Source organism: Microcaecilia unicolor, chromosome 7 (assembly GCF_901765095.1).
Source record: "Microcaecilia unicolor chromosome 7, aMicUni1.1, whole genome shotgun sequence".
NCBI lineage: Eukaryota > Metazoa > Chordata > Amphibia > Gymnophiona > Siphonopidae > Microcaecilia > Microcaecilia unicolor.
The window spans coordinates 48,587,505-48,615,015 of NC_044037.1; the positions used below are offsets into that span (position 1 = coordinate 48,587,505).

Below are 27,511 nucleotides of genomic sequence, written 5' to 3' on the forward strand. Positions count from 1 at the left end.
AGTATTTTTGGAAAGCGTGAACAGACGCTTCACATCCACCTGTTCCACTCCACTCATTATTTTATAAACCTCTATCATGTCTCCCCTCAGCCGTCTCTTCTCCAAGCTGAATAGCCCTATCCTCCTTAGTCTTTCTTCATAGGGAAGTCGTCCCATCCCCGCTATCATTTTAGTCGCCCTTTGCTGTACCTTTTCCAATTCTACTATATCTTTCTTGAGATGCGGCGACCAGAATTGAACACAATACTCAAGGTCCGGTCGCACCATGGAGCGATACAACGGCATTATAACATCTTCACACCTGTTTTCCATACCTTTCCTAATAATACTCAACATTCTATTTGCTTTCCTAGCCGCAGCAGCACACTGAGCAGAAGGTTTCAGCGTGTTATCGACGACGACACCCAGATCCCTTTCTTGGTCCGTAACTCCTAACGTGGAACCTTGCATGACGTAGCTATAATTCGGGTTCTTTTTTGCCACATGCATCACCTTGCACTTGCTCACATTAAACGTCATCTGCCATTTAGCCGCCCAGTCTCCCAGTCACGTAAGGTCCTCTTGTAATTTTTCACAATCCTGTCGTGAGTTAACGACTTTGAATAACTTTGTGTCATCAGCAAATTTAATTACCTCGCTAGTTACTCCCATCTCTAAATCATTTATAAATATATTAAAAAGCAGCGGTCCTAGCACGGACCCCTGAGGAACCCCACTAACTACCCTTCTCCATTGTGAATACAGCCCATTTAACCCCACTCTCTGTTTCCTATCCTTCAACCAGTTTTTAATCCACAATAGGACATTTCCTTCTATCCCATGAACTTCCAATTTCCTCTGTAGCCTTTCATGAGGTACCTTGTCAAACGCCTTTTGAAAATCCAGATACACAATATCAACCGGCTCCCCTTTGTCCACATGGTTGTTTACTCCTTCAAAGAATTGAAGTAAATTGGTCAGGCAAGATTTCCCCACACAAAAGCCGTGCTGACTCGGTCTCAGTAATCCATGTCCTCGGATGTGCTCTGTAATTTTGTTTTTAATAATAGCCTCTACCATTTTCCTCGGCACCGACGTCAGACTCACTGGTCTATAATTTCCCGGATCTCCCCTGGAGCCTTTTTTAAAAATGGGCGTTACATTGGCCACCCTCCAATTTTCCGGTACCACGCTCGATTTTAAGTTGCATATCACTAGCAGTAGCTCCGCAAGCTCATTTTTCAGTTCTATCAGTAGGATGAATACCATCCGGTCCAGGAGATTTGCTACTCTTCAGTTTGCCGAACTGCCCCATTACGTCCTCCAGGTTTACCGTGAAGTCAGTAAGTTTCTCCGACTTGTCCGCTTGAAATACCATTTCCGACACCGGTATCCCACCCAAATCTTCCTCGGTGAAGACCGAAGCAAAGAATTCATTCAGTCTCTCCGCTACGTCTTTGTCTTCCTTGATCGCCCCTTTTACCCCTCGGTCATCCAGCGGCCCAACCGATTCTTTTGCCAGCTTCCTGCTTTTAATATACCGAAAAAATTTTTTACTATGTTTTTTTTGCCTCTAATGCTATCTTTTTTTCGTAATCCCTCTTGGCCTTCTTTATCTGCGCCTTGCATTTGCTTTGACACTCCTTATGCTGCTTCTTGTTATTTTCAGACGGTTCCTTCTTCCATTTTCTGAAGGTGTTTCTTTTAGCCCTAATAGCTTCCTTCACCTCACTTTTCAACCAGGCCGGCTGTCTTTTGGAGCTCCGTCTTTCTTTTCTAATTCGTGGAATATGTATGGCCTGGGCCTCCAGGATTGTATTTTTGAACAGCGTCCACGCCTGTTGTACAGTTTTTACTCTCTCAGTTGCCCCCCTAAGTTTTTTTTTTTTTACCGTTCTTCTCATTTTATCATAGTCTCCTTTTTTAAAGTTAAACGCTAACGTATTTGACTTTCTGTGTACAGTTACTTCAAGGTCAATATCAAAACTGATCATATTATGGTCACTGTTATCAAGCGGCCCCAGTACCATAACGTCCCTCACCAGATCATGCGCTCCACTAAGGACCAAGTCTAGAATTTTTCCTCCTCTCGTCGGCTCCTGTACCAGTTGCTCCATAAAGCTGTCCTTGATTTCATCAAGGAATTGTATCTCTGTAGCATGTCCCGATGTTACATTTACCCAGTCTATAATTGGATAATTGAAGTCACCCATTATTATCACATTGCCTATTTTGTTCGCGTCTCTGATTTCTTTTATCATTTCTGTGTCTACCTGCTCATCCTGGCGAGGCGGACGGTAGTACACTCCTATCACCGTTTTTTTTCCCTTTTATACATGGAATTTCAACCCACAATTATTCAAAGGTGTGATTTGTGTCCTGCTGAATTTGTAATCTATCTGAGTCAAGGCTCTCTTTAATATACAATGCCTACCCCTCCACCAGTCCAGTCCGGTCCACCCTATCACTACGATATACTTTGTACCCCGGTATGACAGTGTCCCACTGGTTATCCTCCTTCCACCAGGTCTCAGTGATGCCTATTATATCCAATTTTTCATTTAGTGCAATATATTCCAACTCTCCCATCTTATTTCTTAGACTCCTAGCATTTGCATATACAGTGGGGGAAATAAGTATTTGATCCCTTGCTGATTTTGTAAGTTTGCCCACTGACAAATACATGAGCAGCCCATAATTGAAGGGTAGGTTATTGGTAACAGTGAGAGATAGCACATCACAAATTAAATCCGGAAAATCACATTGTGGAAAGTATATGAATTTATTTGCATTCTGCAGAGGGAAATAAGTATTTGATCCCCCACCAACCAGTAAGAGATCTGGCCCCTACAGACCAGGTAGATGCTCCAAATCAACTCGTTACCTGCATGACAGACAGCTGTCGGCAATGGTCACCTGTATGAAAGACACCTGTCCACAGACTCAGTGAATCAGTCAGACTCTAACCTCTACAAAATGGCCAAGAGCAAGGAGCTGTCTAAGGATGTCAGGGACAAGATCATACACCTGCACAAGGCTGGAATGGGCTACAAAACCATCAGTAAGACGCTGGGCGAGAAGGAGACAACTGTTGGTGCCATAGTAAGAAAATGGAAGAAGTACAAAATGACTGTCAATCGACAAAGATCTGGGGCTCCACGCAAAATCTCACCTCGTGGGGTATCCTTGATCATGAGGAAGGTTAGAAATCAGCCTACAACTACAAGGGGGGAACTTGTCAATGATCTCAAGGCAGCTGGGACCACTGTCACCACGAAAACCATTGGTAACACATTACGACATAACGGATTGCAATCCTGCAGTGCCCGCAAGGTCCCCCTGCTCCGGAAGGCACATGTGACGGCCCGTCTGAAGTTTGCCAGTGAACACCTGGATGATGCCGAGAGTGATTGGGAGAAGGTGCTGTGGTCAGATGAGACAAAAATTGAGCTCTTTGGCATGAACTCAACTCGCCGTGTTTGGAGGAAGAGAAATGCTGCCTATGACCCAAAGAACACCGTCCCCACTGTCAAGCATGGAGGTGGAAATGTTATGTTTTGGGGGTGTTTCTCTGCTAAGGGCACAGGACTACTTCACCGCATCAATGGGAGAATGGATGGGGCCATGTACCGTACAATTCTGAGTGACAACCTCCTTCCCTCCGCCAGGGCCTTAAAAATGGGTCGTGGCTGGGTCTTCCAGCACGACAATGACCCAAAACATACAGCCAAGGCAACAAAGGAGTGGCTCAGGAAGAAGCACATTAGGGTCATGGAGTGGCCTAGCCAGTCACCAGACCTTAATCCCATTGAAAACTTATGGAGGGAGCTGAAGCTGCGAGTTGCCAAGCGACAGCCCAGAACTCTTAATGATTTAGAGATGATCTGCAAAGAGGAGTGGACCAAAATTCCTCCTGACATGTGTGCAAACCTCATCATCAACTACAGAAGACGTCTGACCGCTGTGCTTGCCAACAAGGGTTTTGCCACAAAGTATTAGGTCTTGTTTGCCAGAGGGATTAAATACTTATTTCCCTCTGCAGAATGCAAATAAATTCATATACTTTCCACAATGTGATTTTCCGGATTTAATTTGTGATGTGCTATCTCTCACTGTTACCAATAACCTACCCTTCAATTATGGGCTGCTCATGTCTTTGTCAGTGGGCAAACTTACAAAATCAGCAAGGGATCAAATACTTATTTCCCCCACTGTAGACATTTCAGAGTATGTTTGTTGTTCTTATTTGTATGATGCTTAGTACCTGACACTATTGATTTGACATTTTTTGTCTGATCTTTAGTTGTATTTAAGGGCACCTGGTCTACCACGGTCTGTTGTGCAACCTCACTATCCAGAAACCCTATCTTCCCTGTTTGTGAGGTATCTTTGCAAGATACCTTTTCCCGAACCATGCGCTTTTGAGCGACTGTCGGCCTTCCCCCCATTTCTAGTTTAAAAGCTGCTCTATCTCCTTTTTAAATGCCGACGCCAGCAGCCTGGTCCCACCCTGGTTAAGGTGGAGCCCATCCTTTCGGAATAGGCTCCCCCTTCCCCAGAATGTTGCCCAGTTCCTAACAAATCTAAAACCCTCCTCCCTGCACCATCGTCTCATCCACGCATTGAGACTCTGGAGCTCTGCCTGTCTCTTGGGCCCTGCACGTGGAACAGGTAGCATTTCAGAAAATGCTACCCTAGAGGATCTGGATTTGAGCTTTCTACCTAAGAGCCTAAATTTGGCTTCCAGAACATCTCTCCCACATTTTCCTATGTCATTGGTACCCACATGTACCAAGACAGCGGACTCCTCCCCAGCACTATCTAAAATCCTATCTAGGTGACGCGTGAGGTCCGCCACCTTCGCACCAGGCAGGCAAGTCACCAGGCGATCCTCACGTCCACCAGTCACCCAGCTATCTATATGCCTAATGCCTAATGATCGAATCACCAACTACAACAGCTGTCCTAACCTTTCCCTCCCGGGCAGCACTCGGAGACATATCCTCGGTGCGAGAGGATAGTACATCCCCTGGTGGGCAGGTCCTGGCTACAGGAGTACTTCCTACTTCACCAGGGTGATGCTCTCCTTCTAGGAGACCTCCCTCTTCCAAGGTAGCACAAGGGCTACTAGACTGGAGGTGGGACTTCTCTACAACATCCCTGTAGGTCTCCTCTATGTACCTCTCTGTCTCCCTCAGCTCCACCAAGTCTGCTACTCTAGCCTCAAGAGAACGGACACGTTTTCTAAGAGCTAGGAGCTCTTTGCATCGGGCTCAAACATATGACATCTCACCAACTGGGAGATAATCATACATATGACACTCAATGCAAAAGACTGGATAGCACCCCTCTCGCTGCTGTACTGCTGACTCCATTTTAGTGTTTTTGAGTTTTACAATAATTTAAAACTTGCTACAGTATTAAGGATATTAGCCTAATATAAAAGTGTCTTTTACTTTATATAGTATATTGTATGATTTATTTAGTATTTCCTTCTTAGATGGTGATGAAATGTATTTAAAACTCTATAAGAGCACTCCTTGCTTGTTACCCTAATTACACTAACTGACTATAAATGAGGAGTTGTCCTAGGGGTGGGTGGGTGTTGGGGAGGGTGGGGGGGAGTACTAAATTAGATCCTGCAGTGGCTGTTAGATTCTATCTGTTAATGCTGTGGTACAAAGCTTTTAAAACTGAGGCCTAGATGCACAAAACTCTAACGACCCATTAATGACCCTCTAACGACAAAATTTGCAGCCGTTGCATGCATTATAGGCCTTTTTCTGAAGCCACTAGCAGATAACGAAAACGGAATGAAAACCAGAAACTACCATTGAAATGTGGACAATTCGCTGTGCACTAACCATACCGACGATTCTAACGAATCATTTAACGTGACAAATTTAGTGAGCTCTCAGACCTGTCGTTCAGGCCTGAGCTGTCATCTCCCCGCTCCCTCCTGCACCTTAAAAATGCAAGCTGGCATGTAAAAAAAAAAGTTATATAAAAACGCAAACCGGTAGTTCCCCACTTCCCCCTGCACTAACTAAAACAAAAAAAAAAAAATTCAAATAGATCGGGAGGGGGCAAAGGCGCTCGTCAGGAGCGTCCTGTATGGGCGCCCTTGCCCCCCCCCCCCCTGAGATCGCCGCTGTTCCCCGCTTCAGCCGGTTGTAATAAAAACAAATCTCCAAATTTTCTCATCCCCGGTCCCCCTCCCTTCCTGTGTTTCCTGTCCCTTGCTCCAGGGCTCCACCTCCCGCCATCCTCCGCCCCCGTGCCCCGCCCCCTGGGATCGTCGCCGCCGCTCCCACCCTCCACCGGACCCCCCTCCACATTACCGTCCCGTGCAGTGCCTCTCACCTGTATGCGAAGGTGCTGCACGGGATAAAACATCTGATCGCCAATTGCGTCTCCCTTCTCCGACATTGTTCCTGGGCCCGCCCTCCATTGACGTAAGTTACCTACGTAGATAACGTAGGTAACTTACGTCAATGGAGGGCGTGCCCCTGGGATCGTCGCCGCCGCTCCCACCCTCCACCGGACCCCCCCTCCAGATAACGTAGGTAACTTACGTCAATGGAGGGCGTGCCCAGGAACAACGTCGGAGAAGGGAGAAGCAATTGGCGATCAGATGTTCTATCCCATGCAGCACCTTCGCATATAGGTGAGAGGCGCTGCACGGGACGGTAATGTGGAGGGGGGGTCCGGTGGAGGGTGGGAGCGGCGGCGACGATCCCAGGGGGCGGGGCGGAGGCAGAGGATGGCGGGAGGTGGAGCCCTGGAGCAAGGGACAGGAAACACAGGAAGGGAGGGGGACCGGGGATGAGAAAATTTGGAGATTTGTTTTTATTACAACCGGCTGAAGCGGGGAACAGCGGTGATCTCGGGGGGGGGGGGGGGGGCAAGGGCGCCCATACAGGACGCTCCTGACGAGCGCCTTTGCCCCCTCCCGATCTATTTGGATTTTTTAAATTTTTTGGTTAGTGCAGGGGGAAGTGGGGAGCCACATGTTGTGTTGTTGTGGTTTTTTTTGGACGTTTGTGGCATGCGCAGAGCAGCCAGCATAACGCTTGGCTGCTCTGTGCATGATTTAGGGGCCGATTACGACGGGGATTACGATTCAGTGATACATTGTACTTCTGGATACTGCAACGAACATGTTTGACCTGTTTTTTTGGTGCATGCTTCGGTTTTTCAAAATCGTTAAGGACTTTAACGATTTAGATTTTGTTACGTTTGTTTGTTTGCATCTGGGCCTGAGTGGAAAAGACTATGGAGATTAGCTGTTTTCTGTTAGCTGTTGAAATTTGCTTTTTAATTTTGCCTAACACTAACCTACAATTCCTCCTTTAAACCCCAATCTTTAAGTTCCCAAAGCACAAAGCAAAGTAGCGTTCACTTACCAGAGAAATGTCCTCTTCTCTCAGAACTTCTAATCTTCTATGAAGACTGTATTGCACCTTTTTGGTTGCACAGGTTTTATATTCTTCACTCATTTATTGATATGGATGAAAGTGGGGTTTTTACCCCTTCATTTTGTGGGCTTGATCTCATGTGTTCATTTCAAGTTAAATCCTTTCTCATCTCTTAACGCCTTTTAATTACCCTTTGTTTTGTTTGGCTTGATCTCATGTGCTCATTTCAAGTTAAATCCTTTCTGATTTCTTACACCTTTTATTTTACTTATTATACAGAACCATCATGAATCTGAGATTTTTCCCTGTCTTTGGGAAATAGCTCTTTTTAAGCCAATTTTGAAGAAGCCTTTATCAGTCTCACTGTCAGCCCATATTGCAGTCTCCATTCATCTCTAAAGTTTTTGAGAAATTTGTTTTCATGTGGTTTCTTTCTTTCCAAAAGAAAACACATACTCTCCACTCACTCCAGTCAGACTTCTCTCCAGGGCATAATACAGAATTTCTACTCATTGCCACTAATGAATGAGATTTGTCTTGATGCAGGGAAGATTGCCACTGTGATGTTTCTTAACCTCGTTGTAGCTTTTGATCTCATTGACTGCTCACTGTTAACCTGCTTATGGGAAATAAGTATTTATAGCATTGTTTTTCATTGGGTTTTTTTTCTTTACCATCCATGTTTCTTCAGGTTCTCTATAGCCATGTCCCTTCTCATGTGGAGTCTCTCAGGGCTTGATACTACCCCCTTTACCTAAGAAAAAAGGAGTTGCCATATAGGGTATAACCAAAGGTCGATCTAGCCCCTGCATATTGTTTCCGTGAGCAATCCAAGTCACAAGTACCTGGCTTAGTAGCAACATTCCATTCTACAGATCCAAGAGCAAGCAGTGGCTTTCCCCAGGTCTACCTTTGTAATAGTTTATGGATTTTTTTTTTTCAAGAATTTGTCCAGACATTTTTTTTAACTCAGCTATGCTTACTGCTTTTATCACATTCTGTGACAAACATTTACTGCTTTTATCACATTCTGTGACAAACATTCCGGAGCTTAACTATGCAATGAGTGAAAAAATATTTATTGCTCAATAGTTTCCTTTTGCAACTAGTAACATTAATTTAGTCCCTTGGTGTCAGCATTTACATATATGTCAGTGACATAAGAGCTAGTATGCTTGACCTTGTCTTATGTTTCAGGTCTTGGCTCACTCAGTATCTGCCTCGATGTAATAGTTTCTATGACAGCGTGGTTTTGTTCCAAAGTACACAATGGTCTGGAAATAGCAGTACATGCTTCCAGCTTCTTTATCACTTGGCTCTCTCTTTCTTGCTTGATTTTGAAGTGTTTTAGAGCTCCGATTTCCACTATGACATGATCCATTCAAGCAAATCTTTCTGGTAGCAATATCAACATTCTGCTCCTCTCATTGGTTGTGAGCTGAATTTATGCACATTATGGCCTCCAAGCTGTAACATTTAAGCAGAGCACCTCAATTAAGAAGGGAGTAAATTTTAGATTTAATAAACTTCCAGGCTAGTAAATCCTAAGGCTCTTCTGATGTGAGGCCCTAAGCCAGTGATCTTCACTAATTTTCAAGTTGAGACCACTTTGGATCCAATTGAGCTGAAGGAGAGCCACCAAATATCTTCCCATGTGGGACCGAAATTACTTACAAGCATGTGACAATGACTTTCGTACCTTCTAGTCCACTCTCAGTGGAGTATCCTTAAGGAGGTGGGCTTTTCCAAGTGCATTCTCTTCTGTTGAGAAATGCCTTGTTCAAGCATGTGGCGCTTTCCCATCTACTTCCTGCTTTCTCTCACAAGCTCAGGAATTGAGATAGAGAGTAGTGAAGCAAAAACAGAATGATGGGGCCCATAGCCGCTGGGTCTTGCATTGAAGAAAACTGCCCTAAGCTGTAGATTTTCTAGCTTTATATGTAAATCTGACCCTGTTGTGAGTTAATTAGATTACAACTCTGTCTCATCTTAGGTGCCTCCAGCTTATAGAAAAGATAGCCATCAAAACTTTGTTTATTGCAGGTCCAGTGATGTTGCTCTTATTCTGGTTGATCTCCTACTACTCAGCCTCTCAGCTCATTCCATCAGCACCCGCTTTGTTCTGCCACATCTGTTCATTTGTCTAGAAGTCACTTACTGAGCTGCTTTAGCAGCCCTAGAACCAAATCTGTGGAACCAGATATCTTTCTTTTATTGCAAACTGAGGTTTCTCAGCCTAAATTCAAATCTGGACAAACAAGCATGGTTTTATTTAGCAAGCTTTTGGAGCGTAGACTTTGGGGTGGGCCTCTCTCTCCTTACCAGGTCAGAGTGTTTCTTTCTTCTCTTGGTTCCGTCTCCTAATTATTGGTCTGGTCGCCTTGTTTGTAGTTTTATTACTACTGTAAACCTACCTGTTTGGGAATGTATAGCAAGTTCATGTAAACATTAAACAGTCATTTTTCTGCCTATGCAGTAGTATGTCATTTAATAGCACTACTATTATCAAGGGGGGGGGGGGGGGGAGTAAAATCCCCTTGGGAAAAACCATAGGCCATTGGATGGATCTGAAACACTCTTTCTCCAAACATGCCTGGTTTTTCAGAGTTCCTTTGTTTGCAGCAGGGTTTTATAGGCTATTGTGAGCATCCACCTCTCCTCTACCCAGGACCAATCATAGGTGCTGCTTATGGGCTGGAGACTTGTAATTGGGACTTCATATGTGCTGGAAGCTTTCAATTTGTCCTTGCCACACCTCTAACTCACTTTTGTAACAGGATATACCAGGTATCTGAATTGCCTTAGCAACTTGAGACCCCATCAGAGCATTTGACCAGCCAGAAATTCCTGTCTTGTAGCTGTCAGTGGAAGCTTACAGAAACACACAGAAATAAGCAGACCCAAAAGAAAAGGCCAGAAAATTCCAGAACACCTGGTACTGCCCAAGAAGATCTATTCCCTATACTGGATCCACAGCACACATGGATTTGATTAGCCTCAGTTGCCTCACAATTCCATGGTGATGGAATCTGCTCTCAAAAGAGCTAGGAGTTCAGGGACTACGCCTCGGTGCCCCCAGGTAGATAAGCTATAACCCTGGATTCTTTTAGGAGAAAGATGTTCCAGGCCTTAATGCTCATCTCCCGAATACAATCCTACCAGCTCTTCACGAGCGTCTACTTGCAAAACGTGGTGCGCAAGTTGATGGACCTGGCTGAGATGCTTCCTCCAGATCAGGCTGAGTCTCCTCGCCAGTTGGCCAAACAGCAGAAGGCATGTCGAAAGTACATGGACAGGGGCACTTAAGACGCTTTTGATGTGGCATCCAGGATCTTTGTTCAGAGTATAGCAATGTACAGACTCATGGCTGCATGTTTCTGACTTGGAACATTCTGTTCAGCAGCTGCTGGCAGATGCCCCATGCCGGGGGGATAGCCTTTTTGGAGAGAATGTTGACGAAGTCGCAGACCAAATCAAGAAACATACAGATACTATCTCTTTTCTCTCTCCTGCCAGGCGCCTTCTGCATCTACCTCCTCAGCTAGGAGGACTTTTTGCAAGCCAAGGAGGAGCCCCTATTACTATCAAAGGCGTAGGTACAACCTCTTCGGCTTGCCAGCCTGCTCGGGCTCGGCCCCAGCAAGCTCATTCACATCAACAGCTTTTGCCTAAGGCCCCTACTGCTCCCAAGGCAAAACAAGGGATGAGCTTTTTACTAGCTGTAGCAGACCATAGCCGTAGTAAAAGTGTCCCGTCCCAGACGACTTTGCTGATGGGAGGGAGGCTGAAATTTTTTTCAAGAATGATGGCCTTGTATCACTTCCGACCAGTGGGTTCTTCAAATAGTCCATCTCGGATATGTCCTCAGTTAGTATCATAATCCTCCAAATTGCCCGTTCAGAACTCACTTATTCAGCTCTCATAAGTACATAAGTATTGCCATACTGGGACAGACTGAAGGTCCATCAAGCCCAGCATCCTGTTTCCAACAGTGGCCAATCCAGGTCACAAATACCTGGCAAGATCCAAAAAAGTAAAAAACATTTTATACTGCTTATCCCAGAAATAGTGGATTTTCCCCAAGTCCAATTTAATAATGGTCTATGGACTTTTCCTTCAGGAAGCCATCTAAACCTTTTTTAAACTCTGCTAACCTAACCACCTTTACCACATTCTCTGGCAATGAATTCCAGAGTTTAATTACACTTTGAGTGAAGAAATAATTTCTCTGATTCGTTTTATATTTACTACTTTGTAGCTTTATCACATGCCCCCCCTAGTCCTAGTATTTTTGGAAAGCGTAAACAGGCGCTTCACGTCTACTCGTTCAACTCCACTCATTATTTTATAGACCTCTCTCATATCTCCCCTCAGCCACCTTTTCTCCAAGGTGAAGAGCCGTAGCCGCTTTAGCCTTTCCTCATAGGGAAGTCGTCCTATCCCCTTTATCATTTTCGTTGCCATGGAGCGATACAAAGGCATTATAACGTCCTCAATTTTGTTTTCCATTCCTTTCCTAATAATACTGAACATTCTGTTTGCTTTCTTAGCCACAGCAACACACTGAGCAGAAGGTTTCAATGTATCAACGACATCTAGATTCCTTTCTTGGTCGGTGACTCCTATGTGGAACCTTGCCTGACGTAGCTATAATTCAGGTTCCTCTTTCCCACATGCATCACTTTGCATTTGCTCACATTAAACGTCATCTGCTATTTAGATTCCCAGTCTCATAAGGTCCTCTTGTAATTTTTCACAATCCTCACGTGATTTAACGGCTTTGAATAACTTTGTGTTGTTGTCAGCAAATTTAATTACCTCACTAGTTACTCCCATCTCTAGGCCAGTTATAAATATGTTAAAAAGCAGCGGTCTCGGCGGGGAACCCCACTAACTATCATTCTCCATTGAGAATACTGACCAGTTAAACCTACTGTCTGTTTTCTATCTTTTAACCAGTTTTTAATCCACAATAGGGACAGTACCTCCTATCCCATGGCTCTACAATTTCCTCTGGAGTCTTTCATGAGGTACTTCGTCAAACGCCTTCTGAAAATCCAGATACACAATATCAACCGGCTCACCTTTATCCACATGTTTGTTCACCCCTTCAAAGAAATGTAATAGATTGGTGAGGCAAGATTTCCCTTCACCAAATCCATGTTGGCTTTGTCTCATTAATTCATGCTTTTGAATATGCTCTGTAATTTTGTTCTTTATAATAGTCGCTACCATTTTGCCCTGCACCGATGTCAGACTCTCACCGGTCTATAATTTCCCGAGTTTCCTCTGGAACCTTTTTAAAATTGTGAAGCGCTGCATACGACTTGTAGTAGTAGTAGTTAAAAAATCAGCGTTACATTGGCCATCCTCCAATCTTCTGGTACTACACTTGATTTTAAGGATAAATTACATATTACTAACAATAGCTCCACAAGTTCATTTTTCAGTTCTATCAGTACTCTGGGTTGAATACCATCCAGTCCAGGGGATTTACTACTCTTTAATTTGTAGAACTGCTCCATTACATCCTCCAGGTTTTTAGAGAATTCATTCAGTTTCTCCGACTCGTCAGCTTCAAATACCATTTCTGGCACCGGTATCTTTCCCAAATCTTCCTCAGTGAAGATCGAAGCAAAGAATTCATTTAATCTCTACGCTATGGCTTTGTCTTCCCTGATTGCCTCTTTTACCCCTCTGTCATCTAGCGGTCCAACTGATTCTTTTGCCGGCTTCCTGCTTTTAATATACCTAAAAAACTTTTACTATGTGTTTTTACTTCCAACACAATCAGCGCTTTGTATTTTACTTGACATTCCTTATGCTGTTTCTTATTATTTTCAGTCAGTTCTTTCTTCCATTTTCTGAAGCACAGGCAGATACTTGTAGAGGAACTCAGGCCTTCTGTGTTCCCATATCTCAACGATTGGCTGCTAAAGGGCACTTCCCCAAGGACAGTGCTCAGGAGTCCATGCAGAGGACTGTTCAGGTGCTTGAGCTACTAGGGTTTGTTTTAAACTGCCCCAAGACCCATCTTCGCCCTGCCTAGCGATTGGAATTCATAGGAGAACTGCTCAACACACAGAAGGTGACGAGAGCAGACACTCGTCGTACACTCTTCCAGGGTTCAAGTCTTTCAGCAGGTCACAGCTCGGCAGATGTTGAGATTGTTAGGCCACATGGCTTCCACAGTGTACGTTACACCCATGACACGTCTTCACATGAGACCAACCCAGTGGACTCTGATTTCTCAGTGGTGTCAAGCCATGGGGAACCTGGAAGATGTCATCCAAGTGTCCCTGGAGCTTGTACGCTCTCTTCAGTGGTGGTCTGTTCTATCCAGTTTGACTCTGGGACTTCCATTCCAAATTCCTTGGTCGCAAAAGATGCTGACAATGTATGCATCTCTCCTGGGCTGGGGGACTCATGTAGATGGGCTTCACACCCAAGGTGTTTGGTCCACCCAGGAAACAAATCTTCAGATCAATCTCCTAGAGCCCCAGATGATCTGGAATGCTCTAAAGACTTTCAGAGATCGGTTATCTCATCAAATTATGCTCATCCAAACAGACAGTCAGATTGCCATGTATTACACCAACAAGGAGATGGGCATCGGATAAGACTGTGTTTCAGGAGGTCGTCCGAATGTGGCATTGGGCTCGCTAGCGTGGTGTGTTCCTTTGAGTCACTTGTCTGGCAGGCAAAAACACCCAGACTGAGCATGATAATGCAACCACATGAGCGGTTTCTCAAAATGGGCATTACCCGTAAGATCTTCTAAGTTTGGGGCACCCCCTCAGTGGATCTCTTTGCCATTCACATCAACCACAAGGTCCCTTAGTTCTGTTCCAGGCTTCAGGCCCAAGGCAGACTAGTGTCAGATGCCTTCCTCAATTGAGGAGCAGGTCTTCTGTATGTGTATCCTCCCATACCTTAAGTGGTGAAAAGTTTGTTGAAATTCGAGCAAGACCACGGAACCATGAATTCTGATCACTCCATACTGGCCGCAGCAGATATGGTTCCCTCCGCAGGATAACTCCAGAAGTAGAGGGAACCATATCTGCTGCGGCCAGTATGGAGTGATCAGAATTCATGGTTCCGTGGTCTTGCTCGAATTTCAACAAACTTTTCACCACTTAAGGTATACACTCCAATTTCAACGGTTCTTCGCAGGATAACTCCAGAAGTAAAGAACCGTTGAAATTGGAGTGTATTCCGACCCTCATCACACAGAGCAAGGGGTCTCTTCTACATCCTAACCTCCAGTCTCTGGCTCTCACAGCGTGGATGTTGAGAGCCTAGAATTCACTTCCTTGGGTCTTTCAAAGGGTGTCTTCCGAATCTTGCTGGCTTTCAGGAAAGATTTCACTAAGAAGTGTTATTCTTTCAAATGGAGGAGGTTTGCCGCCTGGATCCCCTTGCTTGCCCTACAAAGACCTTCTTAAATACTTTCTACACCTCTCGGAGTCTGGTCTCAAGACCAACTCTGTGAGGGTTCACCTTAGTGCAATTAGTGCTTACCATCACTGTGTAGAAGGTAAGCCCAGCTCTGGATAGCCTCTAGTTGTTCTCTTCGTGAGAGGTTTGCTTTTGTCAAAGCCCCCCTGCTAAACCTTCCACCTACAGTGGGGGAAATAAGTATTTGATCCCTTGCTGATTTTGTAAGTTTGCCCACTGACAAAGACATGAGCAGCCCATAATTGAAGGGTAGGTTATTGGTAACAGTGAGAGATAGCACATCACAAATTAAATCCGGAAAATCACATTGTGGAAAGTATATGAATTTATTTGCATTCTGCAGAGGGAAATAAGTATTTGATCCCCCACCAACCAGTAAGAGATCTGGCCCCTACAGACCAGGTAGATGCTCCAAATCAACTCGTTACCTGCATGACAGACAGCTGTCGGCAATGGTCACCTGTATGAAAGACACCTGTCCACAGACTCAGTGAATCAGTCAGACTCTAACCTCTACAAAATGGCCAAGAGCAAGGAGCTGTCTAAGGATGTCAGGGACAAGATCATACACCTGCACAAGGCTGGAATGGGCTACAAAACCATCAGTAAGACGCTGGGCGAGAAGGAGACAACTGTTGGTGCCATAGTAAGAAAATGGAAGAAGTACAAAATGACTGTCAATCGACAAAGATCTGGGGCTCCACGCAAAATCTCACCTCGTGGGGTATCCTTGATCATGAGGAAGGTTAGAAATCAGCCTACAACTACAAGGGGGGAACTTGTCAATGATCTCAAGGCAGCTGGGACCACTGTCACCACGAAAACCATTGGTAACACATTACGACATAACGGATTGCAATCCTGCAGTGCCCGCAAGGTCCCCCTGCTCCGGAAGGCACATGTGACGGCCCGTCTGAAGTTTGCCAGTGAACACCTGGATGATGCCGAGAGTGATTGGGAGAAGATGCTGTGGTCAGATGAGACAAAAATTGAGCTCTTTGGCATGAACTCAACTCGCCGTGTTTGGAGGAAGAGAAATGCTGCCTATGACCCAAAGAACACCGTCCCCACTGTCAAGCATGGAGGTGGAAATGTTATGTTTTGGGGGTGTTTCTCTGCTAAGGGCACAGGACTACTTCACCGCATCAATGGGAGAATGGATGGGGCCATGTACCGTACAATTCTGAGTGACAACCTCCTTCCCTCCGCCAGGGCCTTAAAAATGGGTCGTGGCTGGGTCTTCCAGCACGACAATGACCCAAAACATACAGCCAAGGCAACAAAGGAGTGGCTCAGGAAGAAGCACATTAGGGTCATGGAGTGGCCTAGCCAGTCACCAGACCTTAATCCCATTGAAAACTTATGGAGGGAGCTGAAGCTGCGAGTTGCCAAGCGACAGCCCAGAACTCTTAATGATTTAGAGATGATCTGCAAAGAGGAGTGGACCAAAATTCCTCCTGACATGTGTGCAAACCTCATCATCAACTACAGAAGACGTCTGACCGCTGTGCTTGCCAACAAGGGTTTTGCCACCAAGTATTAGGTCTTGTTTGCCAGAGGGATTAAATACTTATTTCCCTCTGCAGAATGCAAATAAATTCATATACTTTCCACAATGTGATTTTCCGGATTTAATTTGTGATGTGCTATCTCTCACTGTTACCAATAACCTACCCTTCAATTATGGGCTGCTCATGTCTTTGTCAGTGGGCAAACTTACAAAATCAGCAAGGGATCAAATACTTATTTCCCCCACTGTATGTCATGGAATCTTAATGTCGTCATCACCCAGCTGATGAAAGCTTCTTTTGAGCCACTGAATGCCTGCCATGTGAAGTACTTGACCTGGAAGGTCATTTTCTTGGTGATTGTTACTTCAGCTTGTAGAATCAGTGAGCTTCAGGCCTTAGAGGTGGATGCACCTTATACTAAGTTTCATCACAACAGAGTAGTCCGCATGCACCCTAAGTTCCTGCTGAAAGTGGTGTCTGAGTTCCATCTGAACCAGTCGTTTTGTCTTGCCAACATTCTTTCCCTGACCTCATGCCTATCCTGGCAAAAGCACCTTCACACCTTGGATTACAAGAGAGCATTGGCCTACTACATGGAGTAGACCAGGCCCCACAGATAGTCCACCCAGCTTTTTGTTTCTTTTGATCCCAACAGGTTGGGAGTCGCCATCGGGAAACACACAGTTTCAATTTGTCTGGCAGATTGCATTTCCTTCACTTATGCCCAGGCTGGACTGGCCCTTGAGGGTCATGTCACGGCTCATAGTGTCAGCCATTGCTGCGTCAGTAGCCCACTTGAGGTCCGCCTCCATTGAAGAAATTTGCAAGGCTGTGACGTGGTCTTCAGTCCATACATTCTCATCACTCTACTGCCTTGACCAAGATACCCAACCTGGTTCAGGCAGACATGGTTGCAGAATCTGTTTGGGGTCTAGAATCCAACTCCACCCTCCTAGGCCCACTTTATTCTTTTCCAGGCTGCACTCTCATTCAGATTGGTCAATTGCGAGGCCCAATTGACCAATGTTTGTTGTTTTTGGTGAGCCTGGATGCTAGGGATTCTCCACTTGAGAACAGATAGGCCTGCTTGTCCTCGGAGAAAGCAAAGATACTTAGACCTTTAGCAGATATTCTCTGAGGACAGCGGGCCTTACATTCTCACAACCCCTCCCACTTTCCCTTGAAGTTGTCTCCATTATTATTTTTCCATTTTTACTGTTATACTCAACTGAGTTGACCTCGTTCATGTGGCAGGCGGAAAGGCACTCGGGCATGTGTGAGGGAGCATTTCTCATGTTCCACAAAGTTCTTCATATGTTTATCATAAGATTCGGACCAAACAGAGCGGCCTTCATGACCCACTCTTGAGAATATAAGGCTTGCTGTCCTTGGAGAATACCTACTTACAGGTAAGTATCTTCGCTTTTTAGATTGGGGCGGAGCCAGACACCCAATTTTGGGTGGGCACAACAACCCTGCCCACTACCATCTCTTCCTTCTCTCTAACCCCCCCCCCCCCCCCCCCCCCCCCCCCAGTTGATCAGAGGAAGTCACTTAACTACTAGCACTTTAAATCATTTAGGTCATTACCGGTAGCGAGCAGCAACTCATTCCCCTTGCTCATGCGGGCTTCGAGGAAGTTCGTTTACTTATTTATGACATACCTCACATTTTCCCGCAAAAATTCAAGTTCAGTGTGGCTAACAAGCTACAAGAGCATAGTACAAAATATGGAATAAAAACCATAATACCACACGTACCAACAAAGTGAAGAATTGTAAATGCATATGCAATGGGGGAAGGGAAGAGAAAAATCTATGCATTGGCATCAATTCACAGAAATTTTTTTAAAGTTGTCAATGGACAGGCTCAGGCTAGCACAAGCAGGGGGAATGTGTTGCTGCTTGCAAAGACCTAAAGGATTTAAAGATAAGGGGGGTCAGGGAAGTGGAGTTAAGTGACTTCTTGCCCCATCTCCTGGAGGGAGATATGTTGGGAGTCTTCAGCTGATGGGATTTGGGGATCCCTGCCAGCCACATTACTGGTAGGTGGGCCTGTGCCCACCTTTGACTGTGCCACTGTTTTAGACTGTTAGCTCTGTGTTTGTTAAAATTTAATTTAAATAAAAAATGACAGGTTTTTTTTAAAGATGTTCTATACTGGTATGTTCTACAGTGATATCCGTTTTCTCTCGATAATGCTATTATATTAACTATACACATTGATTTGTACTGCTTTTTGAAAAAGCTTCACAGCAATTTTTGAATTGCTTACAATTCACTATTTAAATGTCAAAGTACTGAGAACTGTATTCTATGCCAAAAATAAACTCTTAAGACTGAATCATGAGTGGTGGCCATCATTGCTGCTAAGTAGTCATGCTAAGTTTTAAAACATTTCACATTTATTAGAAATAGTAAAACTAGTCTTGTGCAACACATTGAAATAGTTTTGATGATGTAAGAGGCACTGGAATATGCACTTCATTTTTGTATTGATCAGAATAAATATTTTGCATAGCACTTTGCTTTATTCTCCATTGTTTGCACTGAAAAGCATGTGTTTAAAACTACTGCTTTCCATACACAATAGTATCAAAACCATAGAACTGTGGTAGAGAGAGAAATTGATATTCACTTGTTAAGGATTTAATCCAATAACAAAATGTTTAGTACAGCCTTTAAACTGCTCAAATGCAGATCATTAATTTGCCCTCAAGACAATAGTAATGTTGACTAGTGCAATAAATGGTGGTTTTAAATTCTGACTCTTTTAATACTGCTTCTTTATCAGATTACAAATTGCTGTACTGTTGTGTAAAATAGATTTTTTTCTTAGTTTATTACTTACATGGGGGCCCTTTTACTATGCAGCACTAAAAAGTGGCCTGCAATAGCCCCAGCGCAATTCGGTCTCGCACATTGAGGTCAATTTTAGCACTGTCAGTAAAAGGCAGATTTTTCAATTTTTCAATAATGGCCATGTGCTAATTTCCCCAATAGCACGTGAGCCTTTACCGCCACCTGTTTTGTAGGTAGTAAGGAGTCACAGCTACTCCTGCGTTAATCAGCACGCTTCTAGCATAGCCGTGCTCACTCTCCACCCCCAGACCTGCCCCCAGTGCTAAAAAAAATGTTTTATTTTTTGCGCTTGGGTAGTGTAACAAAAATAAAACCTACCATGGGTCATTTGAGCATGCCCTGTGGTAAGTAAAATAGTAGATTACGGCAGATAAAGACCTGTACGGTCCATCCAGTCTGCCCAACAAGGTAAACTCGTATGTGATACTTTGTATACCAATCCTTGATTTGTCCTTGCCATTTTTAGGGCACAGATCATAGGAGTGTGCCCAGCACTGACTTTGCTTCCCACGCCACCCAATCTCCGCTAAACTACTGTGAATCCATTCCTTCTAAACAAGTTTCCGTTGTGTTTATCCCACGCAGTTTTGAATTCCATTACTGTTTTCATCTTCACCACCTCCCGCAGGTGGGCATTCCAAGTATGTACCACACTCTCTGAAAAAATACTTCCTGACATTATTCCTGAGTCTACCCCCCTTCAACCTCAATTCATGTCCTCTAGTTCTACCGCCTTCCCGTCTCTGGAAGAGGTTTGTTTGTGGATTAATATTTAAATATTTGAATGTCTGTATCATATTACCCCTGTTTCTTATTTCCTCCAGTGTATGTATGTTCAAGTCAGTAAGTCTCTCCTCATAAGGTTTGCATCGCAAATCCCATACCATTTTTGTAGCTTTTCTTTGCACCGCTTCAAGTGTTATTACATCCTTAGCAAGATATGGCCTCCAAAATTGAGCACAATTCTCCAAGTGGATTCTCACTAATTACTTGTAGAAGGGCATCAACACTTCCTTTCTTCTGCTGGTTATACCCCTCTCTATGGAGCTTAGCATTCTTCTGGCCATGGCCACCACCTTGTCCCATTGTTTCTTCACCTTCAGATCCTCAGACACCACCACCACAAGCTTACCAATTTCTCCCCTCCTATCTGGTATCTCTCTTTTGGGTTTGTGCACCCCAAGTTCATCACTGCACTTCTTGGCTTTAAATTTTAAGTACAATCTACCACAAAAGTACTCCAATATTACTTAAACACTAACATTTTAATTATTACCAATATATATACATATATTATCAACAAACTTACTCAATTTCCATGGAACTCACTTCCACATGCCTTTCACAACATCATCCACACAGGCACAACAAACTTATAAACCCACCTGCATAATACAGCACGCTAACAAGACATTTTGATGCTTATACTTGGAGTTCAAATCCAGTCTCTTCCTTTGTCTTTTGATGTTATAAAATGCTCCTTCCATGCATTGGGTTCAAACAAAATTCCAAAGTGGCTGCCACGGGCAGTTTTCACAAAGCTGCCTGCAATTTATAAAGTCATATCATTGAGTTGACCTTTTCGGTTTCTGTCGGAAGCCTTCTTTATGCCGCGCAGTGTTGCCACGCAAGCAGTCAAACATGATATTCAGCTCGGAAGGATATATGCGAAGCTTGATTTTATATTAAGACTCATTATCTGCATGTGGAGTTCTATGATTTCGGAACAACTGTTACTTTGTCTTTGACATTATAAAATTGCAGGCAGCTTTTTTTTTTTTATTATTAAATGTATGCACTCTGTTCTTTCCTCCCCCCCCCCCCCCCCCCCCCCAATCCCTCATGTACCTGAATAGGTGCACTTGATAAGTTTCAAAGAGAAACAAAGTGGGTAGTTTATTGTTAGGAAATCTTCCTTAAGTATATTAAAAGTGCTAGGGTAGTTTGCCTCTATAAAGTATAAAATGTGATTTGTTAGATATCTGAGCTACTCATCTGGTCAGTTATCAAAAATCATTTTGCAGAGTCTTGACATTTATAAACTGTATGTTTTATGAATTTCTAGCTACCCTTTTATTTCTGAATGCACAATACATTTTTACTCTGTTCACCTATTTTTTTAAATTACGATTTCCTCAACAGCCACAGTGGAGTGTTACAATCCAAGAATGAATGAATGGAGTTATGTTGCAAAAATGAATGAACCACACTATGGTCATGCCGGAACTGTTTATGGAGGTTTGATGTATATTTCAGGTAAGGAAACATTTTTATAAGCCATTGATATGTCTAGTATCACATAAAAGTAAATTGTTCAAGAAGAATGAGGTATAGAAATATGTGTAATAAGTTTTGTATTCTGTTTGATTATAAATGTTTAACAGTTATATCCTGTTTCAAATTATTTATTTAAAAAGCTAAATATATTGCTTTCCCAGTTCCAAAAGCATCCAAAGCAATATACAAGTCTGTTTTATTGCAATATCTACCAACAAGCCATGGGTGCCACTATGGGTACTAGGAAGGTACCATAATATGCCAACCTTTTTATGGCAAAATGTATCAGTCTTAAGTCTTTAAATATTACCATAAACTACGTCTGCCAGACAGTAAAAACTGTCATAGCACTGACATCCAGTGGCCTCCAGATAGGCCCACACGGTGTTGAGACTCTCCAGCGCTCTTGCAAAAGTGACAGGAGGTTGTTGAATTTCGTCTGCATGTGCCTCACTGCTCATTTCATCATCTGTTTTATCATCAGCCATTGTCTGCGTGTAGGCACATAACTGGACATCAGTGCTGTCCGTCAGCTGTTTGTAGATTGTAATCAACAGCTACTTAGTGATAAAACTCCTCTTCAATAACACCGACTGAGATGTCTGTTCATCTGACACGTTTGCAACAGCTTCATCTGTTTCGTCCCTCTCCACATCCTTAACAAAGCTTGCCCGCTTGTAGCAGTTCACAATGGTTGCCTGAGTAGCATGATTCCAGGCTTCTTTCTGCATATGTAAGGAATCCAACAGTGATAGATTACGAGCCAGTTCAACAGCACGTTTATCCTTGCCAGTCTGGTCATTCATAATTCTCATCAGACGACATAGCACAAGAGCCCAATAATGTTGCTTGAAATTGGCTATTATGCCTTGATCCATAGGTTGAATCAGAGAGGTAGTGTTTGGTGGCAGGAAGACCACCTTGATGTTAGACAGCCTGACATCACTGTGTGCAGCACAATTATCACAAAGCAACAAAATCTGACACTTTTGTGCCTGCATTCTAGTGTCTAACTTCTTTAGCCACTGCTTCCAAATTTCCCCAGTCATCCATGAATTTGCGTTAGCCTTGTATGACACAGGAAGTCGCTTAACATTCTTGAAGCAATGGGGCTATTTGCTCTTTCCAATGATGAGTGGTTCCAACTTCTCACTCCCATCCATATTGCAGCAAAGGAGGATCGTCAGTCCGTCCTTCGACGTTTTACCTCCTGTAGTTTTGGCTTGTTTGAATGCAAATGTTCCATCAGGAATCGCTTGCCAGTAGAGACCGTTTTCGTCAGCATTGAAAATGTCACGAGGTGCAAACTCGTTCAAGATGGTAGGAAGAACTGAAACAACCCAATTTTCAGCACCAAAGTCATCAGCGTCTTGTTTTTCACCATGCTGTTTCTTGAATTTTATGTTGTTCCTCTCCTTCCATCTTTCCAACCATCTAACAGTGGCTTTGAATTCAGTTAGTCCAAGACTTTCAGCTAGCTGATTAGCTTTCTCCATAAGCAGTGGACCACTGACAGGAAACTGTCTGCTCCTGACTTGAGAAAACCACCGAAGAAGAGCATCTTCTACATCCTCAGCTTTCCCCGCCTGTTTTCGTTTCCTGTGTGGATTTGTATTGTTTTGCCAGTCTTCCAGAAGCTGGTCTTTCTGCTTCAAGATACGTGAAATTTGACTGGGATTGACACCATATTCTTTAGCAATAGATGCTTGACTTTGTTTGTTTTCTAATTTTTTAAGAACTTCTATTCGTTCAGCCAGTGTTAGTCTTACAGTTGCATAACGACAATGACTCCAGTGTACACTCATTCTTTCGCTTATTCTGCCTGTGGCAGTTAACCAATGAGATTTCAAATTTATCGCCCCTTTGTTGCGTGCCAATCGGCTTCCATATTCCATGCGTGCGCTTATGCGGAGTCTTTCCTGCAGAGGAGCAGTCTTAAACCATGCATATAAGCAAATCTTGCACTTATCAGTGGTGCGCGAAACCGAAGTTTGTCCCCATAGAAATTGATGGCGCCAGAAATGGGACCGAAGTACGGCATGCAGTTAAACAGAGCATGTGCTTATCTGACGTGCTCTTTAATGGAGTGCACTGTATTTGTAAGCTATTTTGCTTATAAGTTTTACATGTAACACATATAGGGTATTTGCAAGCTGAGGTTGACTCATTTCCATCCCAGCTGCTGAATTCCGACTTAATTAGGCTTGCAGCTCAATGCCCCAAAATTTCCTTCAGGCTAAGCCAAGTATCAGGTCATGGCTCCCATTTTGGACCCAAGTTAGCATGGGCAGGAGTGACTGGGGATCACTCGGCCCATCCTACTCTAGGCCTCCAGGCTGGGGGGCTCAAAAGAGTCTGTGGTAGTCTGTGTTAATGGTGTTAATTTTAATTGCCATTAACATTTGTGTTAATTGCAAATGTTAAATGGTGATTAATTAACAGCACTAGTTAATGTCTATGTAAGAGATTTATATGCACACTGTGCCCATGCTCATCAGCAAACAAGCTTGCTTGCTATGATTAGATAAAATGTTTCAAATGTTAAAATTGTATTTTATTTTTCTGATTGTTGCCTAATTAGGATTGTACCAAATCTTACATATCCTAAAGCTGATAGATTTAAGTACTGCAGAGAGTTCCATATGGTTCCAAACAAAACAAATATATCAGTTATTCTGCTACCTTTACTATCTTCTAGTTATCTTAATAGACCAACCCAGTAATATAGCAAATGAATTTTCAACTTGGGCCATACAATTAATAACTGAAATTATGCAAGCTAGACTTTTTAAACTATGTGTATGTAAATGCATATCATTAACTGAGGGTGGTATCTAAAACCCAGACCCTGTTTGCAGCCCTCCATGACTGCTCTTTCTGTAGTGCGTGATCCATCTTTTAATGGTTTAATGTAAATTTTGCTAACACTTGAATGCATTTTTCCCTTTGCAGGAGGAATTACCCATGATACTTTCCAAAAGGAGCTCATGTGCTTTGACCCGGATACAGATAAATGGACTCAGAAAGCTCCAATGACCACAGTGCGAGGTCTGCACTGCATGTGTACTGTTGGTGACAAGCTTTATGTCATTGGTGGAAATCATTTCAGAGGAACTAGCGATTATGATGATGTTCTAAGCTGTGAATACTATTCACCATCATTAGATCAATGGACTCCGATAGCTGCTATGTTACGAGGACAGAGTGATGTTGGTGTGGCGGTCTTTGAAAATAAAATCTATGTTGTTGGCGGATATTCCTGGAACAATAGGTGTATGGTGGAAATTGTCCAAAAATATGATCCAGAAAAGGATGAATGGCACAAAGTCTTTGACCTCCCAGAATCCCTTGGTGGTATTCGAGCGTGTACTCTTACGGTTTTTCCACCAGAGGACAACATGGGCTCACCCTCTAGGGAATCTCCTCTTTCAGCACCTTAGAAACATCATTTGACTTAAGATGTAATAATATCTTGCACTGTATCATGGATCTTTTATAATGTTCCATCAGTCATATCTGTAAGGCATAGCCTACAGCAGTCGGTACAATGTCTTTTATAAAGAGACTGTGAAATTGCTTGTACTGTTTGGTTTACCTAGGATGTTTATCAAACAGTAAACACAATGAAAATTGTATTCAACAGAGCCAAATGTTTTATCAAATGAATAAGGCATTGTTTATCAAATGTTAAAATTAGGTACGTCTTAATGTGGTCTGAGTATGAGAGGTACCTTACATTAGAAAGCCCAATAAATAAAGCCAGGGAGAGAATGTAGCAAACTTATAGCTTGTTGCATTAGATTACATTTTTTGTGTGTGACTGCAAAAAACAGAGATGGTCTAATCCTCACTAAAATGGAACAATGGGTTGTCAACTGGTATGAGCTACCTCCCTCTTTTTTGCTCGGGACTTCTTAACATGTTTGTTTACGTGACCCAACTTATTGTTCTGGGGCCATGAGGACATATTTCCCCCCTCCCCCCGTTCACAAAGCCATGCAGCAATGCCGACACAACCCATTCACTTTGAATGGGCTGTGTCAGCATTACTGCACCGGCAGCCGCTAGTGCATCTTTGTAAAAAGGGGGGGGGGGGGGGGGGGGAATCATTTATATTTTTAGGAAGACAGGAGGAACCAGAACTATTGAATAAAACTATTTCATAGTGCTAATGAAATGATTTGGCCCTTTATACCATGTAGCTAGGTTTGTTACTTAGCATATTAATTTTGTGTTCATTGCCCATCTAAATGAAGCATTTACTTTCAGGGGATACATTTACCTTTCAGATTTTGAACTGCTGTATCGAGGTGGGGATAGGGAAACCTGTCTCCTTCATATTTGTTGCTCTTTTTGCTTATATTTGAGTGAGGGCATAATTTATAGAGCGTTTCAGTATATCTGTAAGGCTTCTTGTACATTTGTACTGATACTGGTTAGATAAGGGCTAGAAATATGTTAATCTTCAGCAAGAAAATTTGTCTTCTGACCAAATTGTTCGTAGGATTAAATCTAGTCTACTTTTTCTCCTATCCTGTTGAAATGGCTTGCACATACTACTTTGTCCTCTGTACAGTCTCAGTTAACAAGGTTATTTAGCACAAAGTGCAGCTTCTGCCGGAGAGCTGTTTTTGCTCAGTGAATTCTACCATGTTTACTTCTTTTGTTCAATAAAACTTTTAACTGCAATTATTCAGACTTAGATACTTCATTAATGCTCTTCTTTTTTTTTTTTTTTTAATTATGCAGCTTCGTTGCTAAGATACGTGCAGTCCGTATCTATGTGGGCAGCTTCATTTGCAAGGAAACCAATGCACAAATGAACCTCAATGACTGCTGTGACCTACATTTAGAAAACTGCTGTATCTTAACTTGTTCTCTGTATGCAAATTTGATGCCGTTTAGAAATTCATTTTAAAACATTTGACTGTATTTAAAAACCATTTGGGAGTAATCAGGATTTTGTTTTACTTCATTGACAAGCAAGTTTTGAATCTGGCACTGAAGTAGGTGATGTCTGGTGCCAAGATGAAACACTTCTACCAGTGCTTGGAACTAGTATAAAATTCTAAGTATATGGCCCTTATGTACAGTAGTCTCTTCAGTTTTGTGTTCTCCACTCTGTTGAACAGATGTGAAGAAAAGGTTTTCCCAGAAATTGTTGAATTTCTTTGTGTTCTACTGATACAGTTTTCATTGTTTTCTTCATCCTTTTACTTCTCATTAGTTCTTTAAAAATGTATTAATCTTCAGATTTAACTTGTATAGATGTTGCTTCATTGTGGTACCATGACGCAGGCCAGAGAAGGTGTTGGGGCCTTTCCGACTGCACCAAAAAATGGTTCATGCATGATACAGGAGATACCATCTGTGAGCCAAACTTGCCAACAGCAGAACTGCTATGACTGTAGATAAATGCCCTGAGAGCCTAGAAACGGTGTCTGTTTCAGCTCTGAGAACATTGAGGGAGAAGTTCAGTGCTTGAAAATAAAGAAAAAAAATTTTGTTTCAGAGGATGGTTGATTCTGTGCAGTCTAGTGGGTCGTCGTCACTGGATGTTGTCTCCATCCCCTCAGTAGTGGCCTATAAAACCCAACCAAGAAAAAAAAGATAGAGCTATACCTTTTCTGAGCAGGCACCTATTTTGGTAAGTGATATTTTGAGCATCAATAGAGTATCTCTGCGATGGTTCATAGAACTGAGCAGGAGCAAACTGCCAAAACATATGCTTCCAAGGAAGCATATGAGCAGTGCTTATATACAAAGGCCCACAAGCACTGCACGGTAGCCAGTGCGAAGAAACCATCATTCTCATCCTGGAACAGATCAAGATTCTCCAGCAAGCAATTTAAATTGTCTCTGCCATAAGTACCTCAGCATAGAATTGAGCACAAACATCTTAGTTTGCCTTGCTTGTATAAAATATGCAGTTTGCTCCTCCTTGGTGCAGACCCCCTGTGCAGGAGAATCCACAAGTTTTTCTTTATTTATTTGGGGGGGGGGGGGG

The 27,511-nt window shown here is 43.1% G+C and overlaps 1 protein-coding gene across 1 annotated transcript in view; it reads left to right on the forward strand.

Annotated features, from left to right (window-relative positions):
* Window positions 1-26,193, forward strand: part of KLHL13 (kelch like family member 13) — a 192,587-nt gene extending 166,394 nt beyond the window's left edge. Inside the window, 2 exon segments of the mRNA XM_030209395.1 lie at window positions 21,370-21,483; window positions 24,457-26,193. Of these exon segments, the coding sequence (XP_030065255.1) occupies window positions 21,370-21,483; window positions 24,457-24,944 (602 nt within the window). The 3' untranslated portion in view covers window positions 24,945-26,193.
* The last annotated feature ends 1,318 nt before the right edge of the window (window positions 26,194-27,511 follow it).